Genomic DNA, 22,083 nt, shown 5'->3' with positions numbered 1-22,083 from the left:
TTAGAAAGGAAAGATTATGGAAGAGGAATCCGTTTGGTAGCAGCGATGCAAGATCATATATGTATTAAATAAAGTATTCAGAATGTCATTCTGGCCATAGTCCTTTTGAAGTCACTTTCATCACCAGCTGCTGTTGCAATATGCGGCATAATTCATTTCACTATTTTCCAAATAAAAACAGTCCTGGCAAAAAATGTTCATAAAGGTGACTTTCTTTTCAAGAGGTACATTCATTATTGCATTAATTAATATTTTTGAAGTTAGCAGAATCCAACGTCGGACGGTAGACACTACACACAATCACTGAACAAAGACGACGCGGTGACACAAAGCACGCAACTGCCAAGCACGAATATTTTTTTCCCAAAAAAGTCATAATTGTAACCACAATGTGGCAATATAACCAACATTTGCAATGCCTAAGATAACTGAATTGTTCTCCTGCGGGCTCGATCCTCTGCAGATACTGTTTCGATAAATTTCAACGGCGCCCCAAACAGCAATTTTGCTAATATTTGACAATGATTTTAGTACATACACCGCCCTCGATTGGAAAGTGTGAGCGATCGGAGAAGCCCACCTTAGACCTTTCAACTTCAGAGGAATTTCCCCAAGCAGAGATCACTCGCAGTTGAGCTTCTCAGGTCAGTTCACTTTATCCCAAACAGCAAGAGCTGATTTAACAGCATAGCTTTCCCCGATGAATGGACATTTCCCTCTAGGCAGAGTTGATCCCCCCCTCTAGTCTGGTTATGCCTTGTTGAAATATTTACCTCGGTCTCTAGGTGAACCAGGTCCACTTTGGGCCAAGGACCAGCTAACTGTGCCAACGGCATCCTGCAACCGACTGAGGAAACGGGACGAGAGGCAAATCCCTGTCAGGCTGGATGTTTCCGGAGAGAGTTGCCCGCTGTCGCTGAGCTCTACCCTGGTAGGTGAGAGATACCTGCACACAATAGTGGCTCGTTTCTGATTACTTTATACCGCTGGCTGAAGTGATCCCAAGACTCCACTCTGTCTTCCCCTTTTCCCTTCCCTTTGCGCGGGTCCCGATCGTTAACTGCTGTTCAGCTCGAGCTCTCTCGCGCCTGCCACTCACCACCCTCGCGCGCTTGCGTCATCACGCCGGGCGACGTCCATACGTTTCGCAATAGCATGGCGGGAAATGGCGGGGCATGGTCGAGGTTCTCATGGCAATTTCAAAAAAGGTGAGGCAACGTCGATGGACAGTGTGCGTGTTGGAAGAGTCCTCCTCAGTGTAACAGCCACAAAGTGTTACAGCTTGGAAGGACACCAATGGGCGCGTCATATTAGTGCGGATTCAGCAACTATTTTCAGGTAATGCCGCTCAGGACGTGGGGGGAAAAGCAGAAAATTGGCAGTAGGCACTGATGTTCATTTCAAGAGCAAGTACAGATCTGAGGGGCCGAATGGTCTCCTCATGTGCTGTAACACTTTTGTGATTCATTTCCTCGCTCTTTTTAGTAGACAGGCAGGAGACTAGAAGAACACAACAATCCAGGCAGCATCAGGAGGTGGAGAAGGCGACGTTTCAGGTGTAATCCTTCTTCAGGTCTCGCCTCCTGATGCTGCTTGACTTGCTGTGTTCTTCCACCCTCCTGCCTGTCTACTTTGGATTGCAGTATGTGCAGTTTTTTTGTATCGCTCCTTCTTTATGTCCAAATGTGGATTTTTTAAAAAAAATTCTATGTTTAGATTTTAACCAGAAGAAATTTATCCTTATTTACTCGCTGGCTTTGTGGCCAGTTATTTGAAATCTATGACCTCTGGTTCTTGCCTTACTGCCGAATGAAGTATTTTTTTTCTATACTTGCTCCATTTTAAAAACAGTAACAACAACTTGTGCATATAATGTATCCAATGTAATTAGTCCACAGAAGTATTATAAAACAATGATTGACTCAAGTTTATAGAGGGCAAAGTGTGGGAGTTTAGCATGGACTGCATTGGAAGACTTGAATCTAGAAGTAAGTAGATATGATCAAGGGTTTCAGAAACAGATCAGCTAAGATAAATGTATGTAATGTCAAGAATTAGAGATAAGCAGTTTTAGAGATTGTATGAATATGAGGTTAGAAGTATGCCTCAGGATTGAATATGACAGTGAGGTTAGAAACAGGCTGGCTTATTCTCAGACAGTTGCCAGCAAATCAGGAGTAGTAGTAGTAGTAGTTAAGAAACAGTTGGAGCAGGGACCAAAAACAAAAGCTTCAGTCTACCCAGTGTTTGATTGGAGAACCTTTTCTGCTCATCTAGTACAGGGGGTTGATGTAGATAAATGGGCAATTTAATTGTAGTGGAAAAGTCAAGACAGTTGGTAATGAGTTAGAGCTGGGTGTCATCAAAACAATGCGAGCATTGATAATGACAGCATTGATGCAAGTTAAATGGGAGACAAGCATAGGGTTGTGGAGGGTGGCAGAGCTAACTGAGCAGAAGTCATTGCTAGTGACTCTCTGGCTACAGTTAGACAAGAATGTACCCAGGTAGAAGCAGTAGCAGGTATTTTCTAATCAATCTGGGCAAATATGTTGTTACACACCTCTAGGGCAGATGGGTCTCAAACCCAGGCCTCCAGGATCAAAGGTATGGACACTGTCACTGTGCCACAAGACCCCAATAAGCTGGTTGACATTTGAGCAGGATGTGTGTGATTGATCATGTAAAAGGCTGCAAACAGGATGAGAAGGGAAATCGTACCTTTGTTGCAATCATGTAGGATGTAATTTATGATTTTGATAAGATCTGTTAGGTACCGCTGCATTGCAGAAACCTTAATGCAGGGATTGAAACATAAGAGTTCTGAAAAAGATTAGGACAGATTTTCGAGGCCAAAATATGTTTTAAGAATTTTGGAGAGAAACAACAGATTGGAAAAGACATGGTCATTTGCGACGGCAGTAGGATCAAGGTTTAATCTTTCAAAGTAAAAAGACACTAATTCAGTTTAGGATACCTGGTTTGCATGGATGAGTTGGGCTGAAGGGCCTGTTTCCATGCTTTATACCTCTATAGCTAAAAGGTCGTCATAGTCTTACCAGACCTTAGAACTGCTTTCTCGTTCGACAGAGACAACTGTTGGTGGTTTAACCTGAGGATCACCACACCTTGAGCAAGAGGAGAGATGGAGAGGAGAATCCTTCATGGTAGCCTCAAGGCGACATGTAATGACAGCAGATTTAAAGAATAGAGGACCTGAAGATATAACTATTTACAATATTACCTAACATGAACATGGAGGTGATATCATCAGGAATGGGAGTAAGAGACCAATTCTAGTTTTTCCAGTAATAAGATAACATATGCAATGTTTAGAAAACAGTTTATTTCTTTCTACATGCCATGGCATATAGCGCTTCAATTGAGCATTTGATTTTGATTTCTGTGTATACTGTATTAAATAGTAGCACAGGGATTGCAAGCAAAAGTCTTAGAGTCCTTATTTACAGTTTTTCATAACATAAAGATATATAAGACAATGCTATTCAATATTTTAACATGTTAAATGGCAGTCCACGGTGAGAATGCTGTGTGGAGACACAGGGAGATCAAGCCCAGTGCGGGAGAAAGATTGAGCCCACGTGAGGAAAGCCCAGCACGGAGTGACTGCAGGTCCATGGCTAACGAAGGATCGTAATTTGGAACTTTTAACTTTATTTCTTATTTACTGCTTTATACTGCTTTATTTTTCTACTTTTTCCCTAATATTTTGTACCTGTGGAACCTTATACCTAAGATGGTGCCGTGAATGGCGACATTATAAACTTTTCACTGTGCTCCTGTATCCCTATATTTGCATACACATGACAATAAAACTTTATGAATAAAACCTGTTATTTCCAATGAAAGAGAGAAAACAAAAAAAAAATCATAATTTACTAACATTCTGGTATTGGTGAGAAAGGACCACGCAGTGTGTCAATAAGAAAAGCTGACGTACATTGTGACTAATGCCACTGCAGTCTCATGCTGCATGTATCCTGCAGCATTCTAGCTGAAGGAGGTGCTGACTTCATCAGTAGTTCAACTGACAGAGAACCACCTTGAGGCAATTTCTTCATTGCACCACAGGAAGTACAACTGCTGCATCAATATATAAGTTTCAGCCTATGGCAGAGAGCATTTCCCAATAATGGAAATTGCTGCTAGCTATCAAATGTTTCTGGTTCCTAAAGCCAATCTACCCAGTAAGACTAGTAATGCTGTCCTGACAGTGCATATTCCCAGCTAGTGCAAATTTTGAACAGTTGCCTCAGAGTTGTTCTTGTGTTGCTGTTGATGTTAAGGAATCCACTCTGTTGTATAAACAGGAATACTTACCACTTGGAGTTAAGCCAATCTGAAGTTAAAATGGTTCCGATTGTATAAGCTTGTCCATTAATTTTAAATTTGGTTCACTTAGCCTGTTTATTTCCCCTTCTCTTCAAATATTTGTTCCATTCTCCAGCAATCCTTGGCCTCAATGAACGCACAAATCCATTAAAAATGTAACAAATAAGTTCAGTGCCTTGCCTGTACTATTCAATGTATTTACTCTGAACATTACTCCCTTAGTACACCACTCAATTAATGACATTTTTAAAAATAGACTAAACAGTGGGAGCTGTTTGTGTCTCTCAGTAGTCTATGCTATAGCCATATATTGATCAAGTGAAATACTGTATACAATGTGATGAATGCCTGTTATTTATAATTTCCATCATTATATCCAGTAGAAAATATTCCAAAAATATTTCAGAAAATATATTTTTGTTGGTATTAATGTACTAATTTTACAGAATTAGATAATAGATTGTATATTGATATTTGTCATTTTAAAAATTACATCAAAAATCATTACATCATTTTCCAATTCTAAGAGGCTGCAGGATATTTGAACAGAAAGAATAGCTTACAATTTGAACCTGGATGATTCTAATGCATGCCAGTCTGCCTACTTCAGACTGCTGACCAGGAAAAAAAATTCTATAAACCATTAGCACTTTGTAACTGCTATTTTCCTCTAGGCTTCCTGCCAGTGACCTTACAATGTCCCTCCAAAGTTACAGTAAGCAATGAGATTTCAACACTGAAAGATAAAAGAATAATGCTAAACAAATAACCATTAACTAACTGTGTTAAATGTCCTCTAGTCTGTATGTAATGTTAAGAAAATGGTTTATTTATATCTATGTGCCGTGGCTGTACATCTGAAATGGAGCAACTGGCTTTTATGTATATTGTCTCCACTGTATTAAAAAGTAACACAAGGATTATGAGCAAAGATCTGTTCAAGTCCTCATTAACAGTTTTCAAAATATGAAGAATTATGAGCAACTTCAAGAGATTGAAAAATGAAATTTGCTATATTAGGGAATAATTTATTTCAGGCTATTCTGAAGAAGTTGTAAGAGTAGTCTGGGGTGAAAAAGGTGAAAAATAGGACAGTCACAAATTAAAATCAGTTGTCTTTGTTTAATTTTATTCATTTATTATATATTCATTAGACTACACTTTGTGTCCATTGCAACTCCATTAGCCTGTCATATATACGGTATACATAATGAAACCTTTGAGAAATCTATAATTGTTTGTGATTGCAAAAGTGCTATTTTGCTGCAGGTGAAAAATACCTCTTCAGGTTCATTCTTTGTTCCCTTCCTCATTCCCTCGTTACCTTGACAACCTGCTATCTGTAACAAAGAGGGAAAATGCATTTGACATTTTGAACATTATTCTTTTTCCCCATCTCATCCCTCCTTTTAATAAGCAGAAAAAAAAATCATAAGGGTAAAATGCATGTTATATTTACTTTGTACTTGGCTTCCTATTTGACTCTACCCAGAACACCTGCAGCAATGACTACTCATTATAGCCCCATACCATTATCTCTTGAGTGCCTGAAGGATCTCACTGTGGTGTAGTCCTCTTTTGATTCTACATGATAGCTCATCAACTTTCATTTGTATACTGATGTTGTCCAACTCTCACTTTCGAATCTCTCTCAACCATTCCAATTTCTCTGTTAGTCTGCTTGACAAGCATCCAGTATGAAATAAGCAACCATTTTGCCTGGTGTTAAATATTAGCATGATGGAAGGCAGCATCTTTATCATCTTCACATTCATCTCCCATCACAAATTTTTTATCATTGCTATTGATTCCAACTATAAACTCAAACTCAGCCAGACAGTATGCTGTCTCAACACCCCCTTTGAAGCTAAACCAGATCTGTCCAAATATTCTCTCCATCACAAAACAATCTACTTCCACTCCTTGAACATGTCCACAGTTAGCTGGGTTGCTACTAAAACCCTCAATGGTGGCTTTGTCACTTTCATATTCAATTATTCCAATCTTCTCCATAGATTTCCCCAAGTTCCTATTTTAAAAAGTGGGCATATTAAGCTTCGAGGTATGACCTCTCTGAAACTCTTGATGTCAGGCAGCTACTCCCTCCCACCAGACACTTTTCAATATCCAGTAGGAGATCCTGCCCTGATGCAAGATTTAATATGAATAGTAACTTGATACTTCAGAACTTGAATATTGCTACAAAAAAATGGCATGCTGTTGAAGCTCTACATGGAAACATAGAAGATGGCAGTGTGTGGGCCATTCAGCTCTTTGAGCCTGCTCTGCAATTCAGTGTGGTCACAGCTGATCATCAGTGTCACGTTCCCACTTTCTTCCAATACATTTTGATTCCTTTGGCTCTATGAACTATACCTAACTCCTTCTTGAAAACATCCAGTGTTTTGGCATCAACCATTTGCTGTGACAGATAATTCCACAGACCTTGGTGAAGAAATTGTCCCTCATCTCAGTCCGAAATGACTGACCCTATATGCTTAGACTGTTACCCATGGCCTGAACTCTCCAATCATCAGGAACATCCTTTCTGCATTTATCCTGTCTCGTCCTGTTAGAATTTTATTAGTTTCTATTATATACTCCCTCGTTCTTCTAAGTTCCAGTGAATATAGTCCAAACCAATCCAGTTCTCTTCATATGTCAGTCCTTTCATCCCAGAAATCAGTTTGGTGAACCTTCATTGCACTCTCTTCATAGCCCAAACAACCTTCCTCAGACTGGAGGCCTGTGACCAGTGGAGTGCCACAAGGATCGGTGCTGGGTCCACTACGTTTTGTCATGTATATAAATGATTTGGATGTGAACATAAGAGGTATAGTTAGTAAGTTTGCAGATGACACCAAAATTGGAGGTGTAGTGGACAGCGAAGAAGGTTACGTCAGATTACAACGGGATCTTGATCAGATGGGCCAATGGGCTGAGAAGTGGCAGATGGAATTTAATTTAGATAAATGTGAGGTGCTGCATTTTGGGAAAGCAAATCAGCAGGACTTATACAAGTAATGGTAAGGTCCTAGGAAGTGTTGCTGAACAAAGAGACCTTGGAGTGCAGGTTCATAGCTCCTTGAAAGTAGAGTCACAGGTAGATAGGATAATGAAGAAGGCATTTGGTATGCTTTCCTTTATTGGTCAGAGTATTGAGTACAGGAGTTGGGAGGTCATGTTGTGGCTGTACAGAAAATTGGTGAAGCCACTTTTGCAATATTGCGTGCAATTCTGGTCTTCCTACTGGAAGGATGTTGTGAAACCTGAAAGGGTTCAGAAAAGATATACAAGAATGTTGTCAGGGTTGGAGGATTTGAGCTGTAGGAAGAGGCTGAACAGGCTGGGGCTGTTTTTCCTGGAGCATTGGAGGCTGAGGGGTGACCTTATAGAAGTTTATAAAATCATGAGGGGAATGGATAGGATAAATAGACAAAGTCTCTTCCCTGGGGGTCACGGAGTCCAGAACTAGATGGCATAGGTTTAGGGTGAGAGGGGAAAGATATAAAAGAGACCTAAGGGGCAACGTTTTCACGCAGAGGGTGGTACATGTATGGAATAAGCTGCCAGAGGAAGTGATGGAGGCTAGTACAATTGCAACATTTAAAAGGCATCTGGATGGGTAAATGAATAGGAAACGTTTGGAGGGATATGGTACGGGTGCTGGCAGGTGGTACTAGATTGGGTTGGGATATCTGGTCGGCATGGACGAGTTGGACTGAAGGATCTGTACATCTCTGACTCTATGAGGTAAGGAGAGAAAAACATCACACAATACTCCACTTGTGATCTCACCAAGGCCCTGTATAATTGCAGCAAGACATCCCTGCTCCTGCAGTTAAATCCTTTCGCTTTGAAGGCCAACATACCATACATACCATTTGCTTTCTTCACCACCTGCTACATCTGCATACTTATTTTCAGTGACTGGTGTACCAGGAGATCTAGATCTCATCGAAGCTCATCTTTTCCAATTTATCACCATTCAAATTATAATCTGCCTTCATGTTTTTTGCAACCAAATTGGATAATTTCACACTTATTCATGCTCTATTACATCTGGCATGCATTTGTCTTATCACTCAACTTGTCCAAATCATACTGAAGCATTTCTGCAAACTCCTCTCATTTCACCCTCCCAATCATCCAGCTTTATGTTATTTGTGAACATGGAGCTATTGCATTTATTTCCCTCATCTAAATCATTAATATATATTGTGAATACCTAGGGTTCAAACATTGATCTCATGAGTACCCCACTAGTTATTGTCTGCCCCTTGGAAAAAGACTTGTTTATTCCTACTCTTTGCTTCCTGTCTGCCAACCAGTTCTCTAATCGTATTCGTGCACTACCCCAATTTCATGCACTTTAATTTTATGTTAATCTCCTATTTAATCTCCTATGTGGGAGTTGGTTTCGCTCAGTTGGCTGGATTGTTAGTTTGCAGAGCAGTGTGACACCAACAGTGTTGGTTCAATTCCCATCACCGGTTTGAGGTTACCATGAAGGACTCTCCTCAGCCTCTTTTCACTCACCTGATGACTGGTGCCCTCAGGTTAAACCACCACCAGTCACCTCTCTCTAATAAGAGAACAGCCTATGGTCTGGTAAGACTATGGCAACACAAGACAATCTCTTATGTAGGATCATATCAAAAGCCTTCTGAAAGTCCAAGTAAACCACATCCACTGATTCCCCCTTATCAACTCTACTAGTTACACCCTCAAAATTACATTGTCAAGCATGATTTTCCTTTTGTAAGTCCATGCTGACTCTATCTGATCCTGTGACTGTTTTTCAAGTTTTCTCCTATTATATCTTAACAAAATTTGAGAAGATTTGTAGCTAAGATTGAAGTTCAGGAAATAGGTTTGCTCACTGAGCTGGAAGGTTCTTTTTCAGACATTTCATCACCATACTAGGTAACCTCTTCAGTGAGCCTCCAAACAAAGCACTGCTGGTGTTTCCTGCTTTCGATTGAAATGTTTGGGTTTGCTTGGGAAACCCAAACATATAAATAGAAAGCAGGAAACACCACCAGTGCTTCATTTGGAGGCTCACTGAAGATGTTATTTAGTATGGTGACAAAACATGTGAAAATGAACCTCCCAGCTCAGCAAGCAAACTTACAGCCTATTAAATCTTTTATAATGTGCACAAGTATTACCCCTGCTGCTGATGTTAAGGTAACCTGTCTATAATTCTCAGCTTTCTATCTACCTCATTTTTTAATAGTGAGGTTACCTTAGCTACCCTCCAAACCAAAGGGACTGATCTGGAGTCTATAGAATCTTGAAAGACGACCACCAATGCACCCACTATTTCTAGGGCTACCTCCTGAGTACTCTGGAATGTAGACTGTTGAATTTTGGAGATTTCACGGCCTTTAATCCCATCAATTTCCCCAATACCATTTCCCTACTAATCTTGATTTCCTCCGTCTCACTAGATCCTCTTCCCCAACATTTTTGGAACATTATTTGTATTGTCCAAAATATGTATTTAATTGGTCTGTCTTCTCTTTGTTCCCCATTATAACGTTCCCTGTTTCAGACAGTAAGGAACTAACATCTGTCTTCACTAATCTTTTTCTCTTCACACACTTAAAGAAGCTATTACAATCAACTTATATGTCCTCCACAACATTTCTCTCATATTCTATTTTCTCCCTTTTAATCAATCCCTTTGTCTTACTTTGCTGAAATCCAAACTGCTTTTGATCCTCAGGTCTGCTGCTCTTTTGCCAAATTATAACCCCCTTCTTTGGATCTAATACTGTCCTTAATTTCCCATATTAGCCACATTTGGCCACCTTTCCCATTTTCATTTGTGCCAATCAGGAAAGAGCAATATTGCAGTTCCTCCATGTGTTTTTTAAATGTTCGTATTAACTATTCTCCATCATTCCTTTCAATAATTTAAGATTATCAGATGGGCTCGCAGTTTGGTTCACTTAACGCTTGCTGGAAGCTACATACATTCATAAGCAAGGCCTAGTCCTTTGAAAACAGAATATGTCCACACATTGGGCATTTTCAACTAAAGGAATACTTGAAGGACTACTATTCCGAGCTGCATTTACTATGGCACTACCTTGACTAATCAGAGCTAACATTCACAATAGACTTGATTTCCACTCTCAGGTCATGAGTTCAATTGAGACAGTTCCTGACTATTCAAGCTCAACCCCAGAGAAAGGGGACCAGAAGTTGATGCTTCTGGAGTGGCTGGGATTCATTGGGAATCAGGCTGGAATAACCCCAGGATATGTGCAGAGGCAGGCTGAATGGGCAAGTAAGTCTCCCATCTGCCCCCATAGATCTTTATATCCTCCTTACCAATCTATGCTTCTCTGCAGATCACACACAGCTCCTCATACCCTTCATGCGAACCTATACCCACACCCAATGAGCCTTTATACCACCAATGCCAACCTAACTCCACTACCTTTTGTCCTTACACCTACAATGCCAACTCTCCCAGCTTCCACCATAGATGGACCTCAAAACTAAATTCAGTTGAAATCACAGTGTCTATTTACAGCTTTGTGTTTTAAAATCGCTCTCATTTATATGAAAGAAACATTATATTTAACTTCATTCAACTACACGATACTTTACAAGCACAAACATTTCATTCAAGTGCATCATTCCTTCAAAAAACAAACAATGGAATTCTTCAGAGCCTTTAACCACTCAGAGTTGTCAATCGAATCACGATAATGAGATAACAATGACTTCTTCAGAAGGTGTTTGGAACCATATCCAAATGGGTAATTTACCTCTCCAAAAGGACACCCCAGAAATCCAAGACAATTCACAAGATTTTGTGGGATGGTGAAAAGTTGTAAAATCAGTCACATGGCAATTGTCAGCCTTTATCTTATCTCAGCAAACTGGAAAGAAATAGCAAGCAGTTATGCCATTTAACATACCTGACAGCTTTCAAAAATATTTAAAGGGCAGGACATTTAAATACCTTGACACTTCTGACAGTTTCTTTTTACACTGTTTATAGGTCTTTTTGTAAATATCTTTTAATAGTCTGTTGACAGTTTCAATGAATGTAACAAGTTAAGGAGATAATGGATTTTTATGCACGTTTAATAGTTCTAAAAGATACTTAACCTCTTCAGCAGGTGTTTTGGGACCATATCCAAATTGGTACCTTATCCCTCCAAATGGGCACCATAGCAAAGCAAAACAGATCCTCACAATTTTAGAGGGATGCCAGGGAAACTAAGAATTCTTTCATTAAGGAGCTTATAACAGGATACTTAGAAAATCTCAATCTGATCAGGCAAATTCAGCATGATTTTGGGAAAGTGATATCATGTTTAGTTAATTTAATTGACTTGTTGAAGGAACTATTTATCTTGATGAAAGGATATGCAGTACTTAGACATCCAGAAGGCATTTGACAGGGTGCTATAGCAAAAGGATCGGATAATCTACCAATAAATAAAGAACAGGCATAACTATGTCACTTTTAGACTACCTTGATGTGGAGGAGCCAGTGTTGGACTGGGGTGGACAAAGTTAAAAATCACACAACACCAGCTTGTAGTGCAACAGGTTTATTTGGAAGCACTAGCTTTTGCAGTTGTGTTCCTTCATCAGGTAGCTAACTCCTTCATTACCTGATGAAAGTGCAGTGCTCCGAAAGCTAATGCTTCCAAATAGACCTGTTGAACTATAACCTCGTGTTGAGTGATTTTTAACTTTTGGGTTGGCAATCTGTAATTAATGGAATTTCACAGAGAAGAGTGCTGCTACTTACTATTTATGATTATATTAATGATTTGGGTGAAGGAGCTGTATTTATACCTGCTAAATTCGCTGTTAATAGAACGATAGGTCAGAAAGTAAATTGTGATGAGACAATAAAAAGCCTGCAAAGAGATATAGATTAGCTATCTGAGAAAACAAAAAAAAAGACTGATGGAATATAAGGTGAGAAAATATGAACTTCTCCACTTTGGCAGGAGAAATAGAAAATACATAATTTAAGTGATTAGAAAAGCAAGTGAACTGTTGTTTAATGCAAATGGAATGAAATATTAAAGTAGGGATGTTTGCCACAATTGTAAGGGTAGTAGTCAGATCACATCTGCAGCACTATGTACAGTTTTGGTCTCCTTATGTAAAAAAACGACATTAATGCATCAGATACATTTCAGAGAAAGTTCACCTGACTGATAATGACTGTGATGGCAGGGAAATCTTATGAGGAAAGGTTAGATAGACTGGACCTGTATCCCAGAGCATTTAATGAAATGAGAAGTGATATTGGAATTTTTTTTAACTTTGGATGCAGATAAGATGGTTCCCTTTGTGGGGGAGGCGAGAACTCGACGGCATTGTTTAAAATAAAGGGTGAGTTCTGAATTATTTTTTTCCCTCAGAGGGTCACGAATCTTTGGAACCCTTCCCATGTGGTGGAGGAGAGTTATTGAATATTTTTAAGGTGAGGATAGATAACCTTGTTAGTCAAGAATTGATTGGAGGTTGTTAGGAATATGGGGTTGAGACCACAATCAGATCAGCCATCATTTTATTGATTAGTGGAACAGGTTCAAGGGATCAAATGATCTACTCCTGTTCATAATTCATATGTTCATAAATTCAGACCTGCTCCTGTTAATGATTTTGATCACTAAACTCAGACAGGAGTGGAGGCAGCTGGTGATTTATATGGTCAACTGCCTCCATGATATATGCATGCATGAAACATGACCCACCTCCATAAAATGGAAATACGTTGTGTGTGTAGGGGCAGGACTTTCAATTTTTGACTTCTTCTGCCATAATTTTATAAATGCAAATCTCTATTGAACCATTCTCCCACTTTTGTATCAGTTACTTATGCTTCATGTTGTACTTTGTGACATTTTGTTGTGTTAACAGTTCTTATGGGATCTGCACTTTAGAGTACTTTGTTTCAAAACAGGTGTTTAAATATGTCTTCCTTTTTACCACCAACACAAAAAAGGACATTCAAATGATAGAAGTTATTGCAAAAGTGAAAGCTATTCAGACCATGTGCCACTGTCATCTAGCTAGTCAACTGAGTCTACCTACTCTACTTTTATTCTCACTATAAACCATTCAGCAGAATTTTCTTTTTGAGACTAAACGAGGACATGACTGCAAAGTGGAAGGGTCTATGAGGTTCCTGACTTTTCATCATGACTGGAAGAACGTACATACCTGACGGTATTTCACCAAAAGCTTGCATGAGACAAGTACATAACAACAAAATATGACCTTTTTGAGTTGAGCCCTCTTTGAGTTCAGCCCCACTTGCCTACCCTGATACCTACCAGATATCAGGCACTGGGCTGCCTCATTTGATATGTTTATTGGCCCAGTCAGCCCTCACCCCTACCACTATAAGTGTTGAACAACCACAAGCTAGACTGTATATGATTCAGGCTTCTCATGAGCTGATCAGCATGAAGAGACTTCATCCATAACACTGTAGCGTTTCCACAAAGAAATATCTTAATTATGAAAGAAAAGTGAAATTGAAAACGCTTGTACCCAGCAGAGTTTGAAGTAAGCAGTCTACCCTGTCAGGTACTCACCTAATATAAAATAGAGTTTGTGAGCATACATGCTTCCCATTTTTTGCAAACAAAAGGACACCTGTGAACATAATTCTAATGGACTGAGATGTTGCTGAGTATTCGTGACATATTAATGAATGCAAGACAGGTTTCTAACCTTTAACGTTGGGAAATCTGACCCACCTGAAAGGTTCTGAGAACTTAATAGTAAAACTTTAACCTGCTATTGGGAAACTGAAACTTTGCTATCATCTAATTACATTTCACCACCTGCCTGTCCACCCTTTTAAAAGCTCTAGATGGGCCAGGAAATTCCAACTATTACCTCAAACAGTAAAGCTCTTTGCTTAATTTAACCAGAATGTTTCTGTGCACCAACTAATCTTTCTCACTGTTCTCAAACTTTAACAAGATATTATTACTTGTTCTCTCCATCAGAGTGAATCTATATTTCTAATGATCAGGGAAACTATTATTCAAGCCAAAAAGTCCATTATTTTCCCTTATATATTTCCGAGTCTAGATCCTGGCTGTGTTACGCAAGTTGAAAGAACAAAGTAGTGCAGTTCTATAATTTATAGGACTTCATTGTCTTGTAAAAGGAAGTGTCATTCAGTATTCCCTCAGGACTTAGCATTAATTGTCTGCCATTTCATACCATTTCATCTGCCATTGCTCTGCCCCAGCTTACAAGCTGATCAATATCAGACTGTAGTCTGGGACAATCCTCCTCACTTTGAACAACACCACTAATTATCATCTCATCTGCAAACTTACTAATTATACCTTCTACATTCACATCCAACTTGTTAATGTAAATAATAAACAGCAAGAGTCCCAATACCGAACCCTGTGTTCTGCCACTCATCACAGACTTGGGTGTAGTTTAATGATTTTGGTCGGCATAGACATGGTGAGCCAAAAGATCCGTTTCTATGCAACTATGACTCTATAACTCAATGTAATAATCAACTAAGTTGTCAAAGTAGTGAATTTCATGCCTATGCATGCTTTTTATATCAAATAAAACTTAAGACTTGGTCATTCAATAAATCAATCAAGAAATACAGAGCATTTCAAGGAATCTGGCCTCCCCAGAATTGTATCATTTCAAGCTTCTGTTCTAACTTTGCCACCATGATTAGCTAGAGTTTCATCTGGGAGGAGATCTGGGGAGATTCTGGTATGGTGCAGCACAGAAGCAAGGATCCCTTTGGCAGACTGTAACATTAAAAACATCTTGGCATGTGATTGTGCCGATTTCGATTCTATATGCATGATATTATTTCCATTGATATGTGAAGATTGCATTCACTTATTGATAGAACACTTGGTGTAGCCATTACACCCTAGTTAAATTTGACAGGAACATAGAATGATTTATCTTCTAAAAATGTGTTCAGAAACCAATGTTAAATCATGCAAATTCAAAATAATATTCTCTTAATTAGGTGCATTCCAATGTTAAGCAATTCCAGGATAATAGAATCATAGATTTTTAACGCTCAAAAGGAGGCCATTTGCCCCATTGAGTCAATGACAGGTTTTTCAAAGAGCAATCCAGTTAATCCCACTCAGTTGTTCCCTTTCCCTATTTCTACAAACTTTTTTCATCATGTATTTAGCTGATACCCTTTTGTAGGGTGTTATTGAATTTAAATCTTCCATTGTTATTTTGCACCACACTTATTGCAAAAAAATTCCTCATTTTGCCTCTAGTTCTTTTACCAGTTACTTTAAATATAATACTGACTACCATCATGCTCAGTAGCAGCAGTGTGCATGATCTAGAATGCCCTGCAGAAATTCACCGAAGATCCTAAGACAGCACCTTCCAAACCCATCTGTTGATGAGGGCAACAGATTCATGGAAACACAAACATCTGTAAGTTCCCCTCCAAGCCACTCACCTGACTTGGAAATATATTGCCATTCCTTTACTATTGCTGTGTCAAAATCCTGGATTTCCCTCCCTGAGGGCATTTGTGGATTTATCTACACTGCAGCAGTTCAAGAAGACAGCTCCCCACCACCTTGAGGGCAACCAGGGACAGGCAATAAATGCTGGCCAGCCAGTGATGCCCATCACCTATGACTGAATAAAATAATCTGCCAATCTATTTTCATAGCATCTCTTTGCTTCTTATTTCCTTTTACATTTACATTCTGTGCTATTTATACTAAACCTGATTCTCCCTTGTATTTTGCATTAGTTTGGTCAGGAACCTCTGCTTCTGTTCTCTGAGCGAACACCAATCTTCAAGAAAAAGGATCACCCTATTACTTTGTTGTGCAGAAAGCAACATGCACAAACACTGACATCATTTCTGAGAAATTCCAACCCACTTATTAATAAAGCAAGATAATGAAACAGCTTTATAAAACTACTAACAATACATTCTCTCTCACATACTTCTAAATTATTGTATTATTCATGTTTAGGCTTTGAAGCAGTAGTGTCATCAGTCCAGGATTCTGCCTGTAATTCACTGTTATCCAGAATAAAAATCAAAATTAATTTTAGTTGAATTATTTACCTCATTATATTGAAACATATCAATGGATTCGAAAACAAGAGGTTTTCCTCCCAAAGACCAGCCTTGAAAATTGTGCTCTACTTCAAAGCACATGAAAAGTAACAATTATGACAGAATGAGGATGCTGCGACAGGAGCCTAAAAAAGTGACCAAACATGTGGTGTTGTGTTTGTGGTACATAACTCTCCATTTGCAGTCTAAGATCATATTCTGGGGAGGAGCTTATATTTCAAATCCATGCAATCAGTTACTGTCAATGTCTTAAGGAATTCTATGTTGGCATGAAAATCTGTTTCAGTTACTAATGGCTTGCATTAGGAAAACTGATACCTGTACACTTATCTGGCATCCAAGTAAATATCTCACTGCTGAAACTGTTTGCATGCTTTGAAATGACAGGATCTTGCACATTACACTATTCAGACGCCAAAAGATACATGCATTGAAGCTAAAACTCTCCATCATTTAGCAACATCTTTTATAAGTAAGTGACTAACTCCTAGCAATGTTCAAGAACTTGAATTGGGCAGACAAACTTGTTGGAAATCCTAGGCGTTGGATTTAATTTTGTGTTTGCTTGAATGGGTTTTGAGTGAATTAAAATTGAGATTCTATCAGTTCAAGAACATCAATAAAATGGCACAGGAATCTTCTTTCTTAACACATTTCCTTACTGTCTAATGTGTCTGTCATTTAATTCCGTGTGGAAGTTTATATTTATATTTATGAATCTGCATTTTTCTTTATATCTGCTGTCCTTTAAACAATTTTTAAAAATTCTTTCCTCTAAGGCGGTTTGCTTTTTTTCTGATCTTTCTGTTTGATATTTCCTTATTGTCAGTAAGAATCAGTTTTCCCTTTTATTTCATTTTTCTTGCCTAGTAAATGTTAACCAGCCCTAGACAAGTCCTTTTTCTTTTACTTTTCATCAGACAGTGAATACTGATATCTGCCAACAAAACTTCTCCACTGTATAAGATAATGCTTCTCAGATCTTTTCCAATTTTTGATTTATTTCTTATTCTCCATTTTTGACCCTTTTTTAAAGCTCTTGGAAATTTTGTTTTACAAATGAAAATGAAAGTCACGAATCTCATCTCTCTTAAATACTTTGACATAATTAAGATTGAGAGATTGATCTAATAGAAGCATTTATGAAGTCCAAGACCTGTCCATTCATGTGCTGCATACAAACAGAGATCAAGATAGAAGAACTTTGTGTATACATGCTGAAAGAAATGCCAGTAACATCAATGCAAGAATTGTTGGGGTCCAGGAACAAGACTAACTGCCTCTACCTTTACAAGGCAACTGGGACAGGTAATAAATGTGGCCTTGTTTACAGTGCCTGCATTCTGAAAACAAATTTTAAAAGGGATGCAAAATCTAGAAACGCAATCTATTGCCTGAAAATAACCGCCAATAAGTGAACATGTAGAAGTCATCCACATCTGTTCGTCTTTTGGAACGTTTCAGATTAATTATATTGTTAAAAGTTCTTTTTTTTTGTGGGTGACAAGGGAGGATTTGAGCTATAGGGAGAGGCTGAATAGGCTGAAGCTGTTTTCCCTGGAGCATCATAGGCTGAGGGGTGACATTATAGAGGTTAATAAAACAGGAGGGCCATGGATAGGGTAAATAGACAAGGTTTTTTCCCTGGGTTGGAGGAGTCCAAAACTAAAGGGGATAGATGTAGGGTGAGAGGGAAAAGATTTAAAAGGGACCTATGGGGCAACTTTTTCATGCAGAGGGTGGTATATGGTACGTATATGGAATGAGCTGCCAGAGGAAGTGGTGAAGACTGGTACAATTACATTTAAAAAGCATCTGTATGGGTACATGAATAGGAAGGGTTTAGAGGGATATGAGCCAAGTGCATAGCAAATGGAGACTAGATTAAGTTAGGACATCTGGTCGAATGAACATGTTGAACCAGGAAGGGTCTGTTTCCGTGCTGTACATCTCTATGACTCTATTAGTGAAACGTTAAGACAACTCACTTCACAGTTCTGGATGAACAGAGGACTTATTGTACCATGATAGAATTTGAAATGAAGTTTTGAGTTCAGTCATTTATAAATGCAACTTTATTTATTTTTAATGGGTTTTATATCCAATTGTGAATGGTACTGTAGTGCCATATAAATCATGGGCAATAGCATCCAGAGTCTAAACAGACCACAGATTTTTGAATCAGTTCAGTTTAGATCCTATAACATTTTTAAACTTTGTCCAAAGATTTTCTGCTGGCAAATAATTAGAAAAATCAGGCAGCATCGGTTATGGCAAGTTTCATTTGTTATCAATTATGTTATCAAGTCACAAGAAATATTTGGTTAAAAACGCTACTTTCAACTTCATTCTTTCCAGGTTACCACTGCTATGGTCTTCCCTTTAAAATCATTCAACAGCTAGATTTGCAATGTAATGTCATGGATCATTAAACAGCATGGCCACCAGCTCTTGAAGAGGTCTGCTTCCTAAATATCCATTCTGTTGGATGAAAGGACTGACAATGAATCAATGGGAAAAATTTAGGACTTAAAATCATAGATATGGTACAGATATTCATAATACTCCAATATTTGAAGTGATTAATAACTTACGGTCTGAATAAATTGCGATTTCTTTCTGTAACATTCTCTGATAACACACAACATTCTTCAGCAATGTGTGGTATGAGGCAATGCAATCACAGGTCTGAATTATTGCATTTCAATAATTGAAAACTGAGAGCATGCAGAGATCACTGTGGTTGACACATTCTGAGTCTCATAGCATAATTTTGTTGCAGCCACAAACTCTCAACATACCATTTTAATGTAAAAATTATTTTTGGGCACAATATAAGTGATACCAGTTCTTATTTTAACCATTTCATGGGCTGTGTCATTCTCCATCTAGTGACTTTTTCTTTGGAGGTTCTGTTTTTTCACCCTTCTAAATTTGTCCCAGGTTATCACTTTGTTCTGCCATATTTATTTTGCATTATTTTTATTGGGACAAATATTCAAGTCAATCCTTTACATATCATGTGAGATATTTAAAATATTACAACTAGAGGAATGTAGAGAGAGAGTCCCTCTTTCAAGCCAGGCTGTAAGTTGCGAACCACAAAGCTCCTTCCTCTTACCCCACCCTCTCCCTAACTCACCTCACCATGGACATATACCTACATACTTGTGGTATTAAACATATTAATCAATGTATTTATATCCAGCAGTGAAAATGGATGTTTCTTTTTCCCTCTACTATTCCATGCTGCTGCAAACTTCAATATAGACATGTAAATTTACTTAGGATTGAACTGAGGGGTCTTCACTCAAAGCTTTATGAATCGTAGGAATTCTATGCTCTACAGGATCATGGATTCTCTATTGACAATATTAAGGCTGAACGAGACAGAGCTTTCGTCTGTCAGGGAATTGGGGAGTGGATGGTAAAGTGGAATTGAAGCTAGAAGGTCAGTTATAGTGTTATTGAATAACAGGGCACGTTTGACAGACTGAAAAGCATACTGCTACTGTCATTGATAGTATTTTTTGTGTTCTCCAGCATTGATGCCTTAATCAAGTTGACCTTTGAGCTTCATTTGACCAGCCATATTAGCAGCATATCTATAAATGTGCAATAAATGTTGAATATTTTAAATGGATGATCACCCTCAAATCATCATCACTTCCAAAGCTTAAACCAAAAGTGTGCCAGAACATTGGCAATTCAACTAGATAAGTGTAGCCTTAACAACACAAAAAAATTGACATTTTACAGAAGAGTTAATCTCTACCATTGAACTCAGCAACCAACAGCTCAGCATCCGTGTAATACATATGAGCCACAAAGTGCACGTTGCAACTCCCCAAAGTTGTTTTGGTAAGTCCCTTTCTGTGATGTGAAGATGCTGTGGCTTTAAGAGGTGTATTTTGTTCTGATTTCTGTTAAGAGAGAGATTGAATGAGAGGAACTGAGCAGTCTGTAGTAAACAGCTTGTGAGGCCTTGGGGTTTTTTTTAAAGTTGGAACAATAGAAGCAGCCTGAATGGGTGTGAGCAAGCTCTCACAGAATCCGGATTTTCGTTTTTTAATTTTATCAGCAGCTGTTGTGGCTGGGACTTTGAAGAAGTAGAAGCTGTTTTTCCCCCTCTCGATTACAGCCAAAACCAAAAGGTTCCCTTCCTGGGCTGTTGGATTGCATGCAAGACAAATAAAGTCAAAGAGTCATAGAGATGTTCAGCATGGGAACAGACCCTTTGGTCCAACCCGGCATGTCAGTTTTCTGAGTTTGCCTTTTGTCAAGGTTGTGTTTCTGAGATGTTACTATATTGAAACAGTCATTTGATGATAATTGCTGTATCTATTATTCTGTTAACTTTGCCAATACAGTTACATTATTCCAAGTATTTTTCTTTCTTTTGTTGTACAGGTCATTCTGCTGTAACAAGACAATTGTGTTGCTCTGCAACTGCACTGTAGAAAATCATGTTTTGTAAACCGCTATATAAAATAGTGCTGTATAAGATCACTAATAAAAAATTGCTATACCTGTTCAGTAGAAAGTTTGCATTATCCAAACAACATCCACAATTCATCAGTTGCATTATAGCCAATTCCTGAAGAAGGGCTTATGTCCAAAACGTCGATTCTCCTGTTCCTTGGATGCTGCCTGACCTGCTGCGCTTTTCCAGCAACACATTTTCAGCTTATAGCCAATTCAAGTTGACAAAACAAGCGTTACAGCAGAGCAACTTGTATTTTAACTATAGTGTTGAATAAATTGCATTTTGCTTAACTTGGATGGTTTGACCATTCAAATTGCTTCTGACATGTACCTTTAAAATAAGAAAAAGTTAGAAATATATTTTAAGAGGGTCTGTTCTGGTCCATAATAATGATCACCAGTGCTGTATTATCATAGGTTTACAATCTCCAAATTGCCCTTCAAGCACACTGCTTGGACTGGGATCCAGGATCTTGATGAGGGGTGAATCTATCTATGAAAGTACATTAATTCATTAATTCTGAATAAGAACTGTAGATTCAGAACAAATCAATTGTTGTGTTGAATGGGAACTATATTCCAGACCAGGAGTGAGAGTTAGAAGAAATGCAGACTGATCTTTGGATTACCTCCAATAGATTCTAGACGCGGCTAGACATCGAGCATTTCTTCCGCCGCCTTCACCTCCGCGCCTACTTCTTCAACCAGGACTCTCGCTCACCCTCTGACGACCCCTTCTCCCACCTCCAACACACCCCATCCACCTGGACACCATGTGCTGGCCGCTTACCCACCCTCGATCTCTTCATATCCAACTGCCGCCACGACATTGACCGCCTCAACCTGTCACCCCTCTCACCCACTCCAACCTCTCGCCCTCACAATGCGCAGCCCTCCACTCCCTCCGCTCCAACCCGGCAGACCATCAAACCGGCAGACAAGGGAGGTGCAGTGGTAGTTTGGTGCACCGATCTTTACACCGCTGAAGCTAGACGCCAACTCGCGGACACCTCCTCCTACTGCCCCCTTGATCATGACCCCACTTCCCACCACCAAACCATCATCTCCCAGACCGTCCATAACCTCATCACCTCAGGGGATCTCCCATCCACCGCCTCCAACCT

The 22,083-nt window shown here is 38.9% G+C and overlaps 1 protein-coding gene and 1 long non-coding RNA gene across 5 annotated transcripts in view; one reads left to right on the top strand and one right to left on the bottom strand.

Moving 5' to 3' along the window:
- LOC122563584 (ribosomal protein S6 kinase 2 alpha-like) overlaps positions 1-1,110 on the bottom strand; it is a 214,021-nt gene extending 212,911 nt beyond the window's left edge. For 2 of the 4 annotated variants that reach the window (XM_043717500.1, XM_043717501.1), the window contains exon 1: positions 774-1,110. In XM_043717500.1, the coding sequence (XP_043573435.1) occupies positions 774-836 (63 nt within the window). In that variant the 5' untranslated portion in view covers positions 837-1,110. The remainder of the gene's footprint in view (positions 1-773) is intronic. The other 2 variants (XM_043717494.1, XM_043717496.1) reach the window with 1 other exon arrangement.
- Positions 1,111-1,113: 3 nt separating this feature from the next.
- On the top strand, positions 1,114-5,279 carry LOC122563585. The gene is made up of 2 exons (XR_006315658.1): positions 1,114-1,338; positions 3,091-5,279. It is a non-coding gene; the product is annotated as an uncharacterized LOC122563585 (long non-coding RNA).
- The last annotated feature ends 16,804 nt before the right edge of the window (positions 5,280-22,083 follow it).

The sequence above is a fragment of the Chiloscyllium plagiosum genome, chromosome 27 (genome assembly GCF_004010195.1).
Source record: "Chiloscyllium plagiosum isolate BGI_BamShark_2017 chromosome 27, ASM401019v2, whole genome shotgun sequence".
In the NCBI taxonomy this organism is placed as follows: Eukaryota; Metazoa; Chordata; class Chondrichthyes; order Orectolobiformes; family Hemiscylliidae; genus Chiloscyllium; species Chiloscyllium plagiosum.
This window is presented reverse-complemented; position numbering and strand designations above follow the sequence as displayed.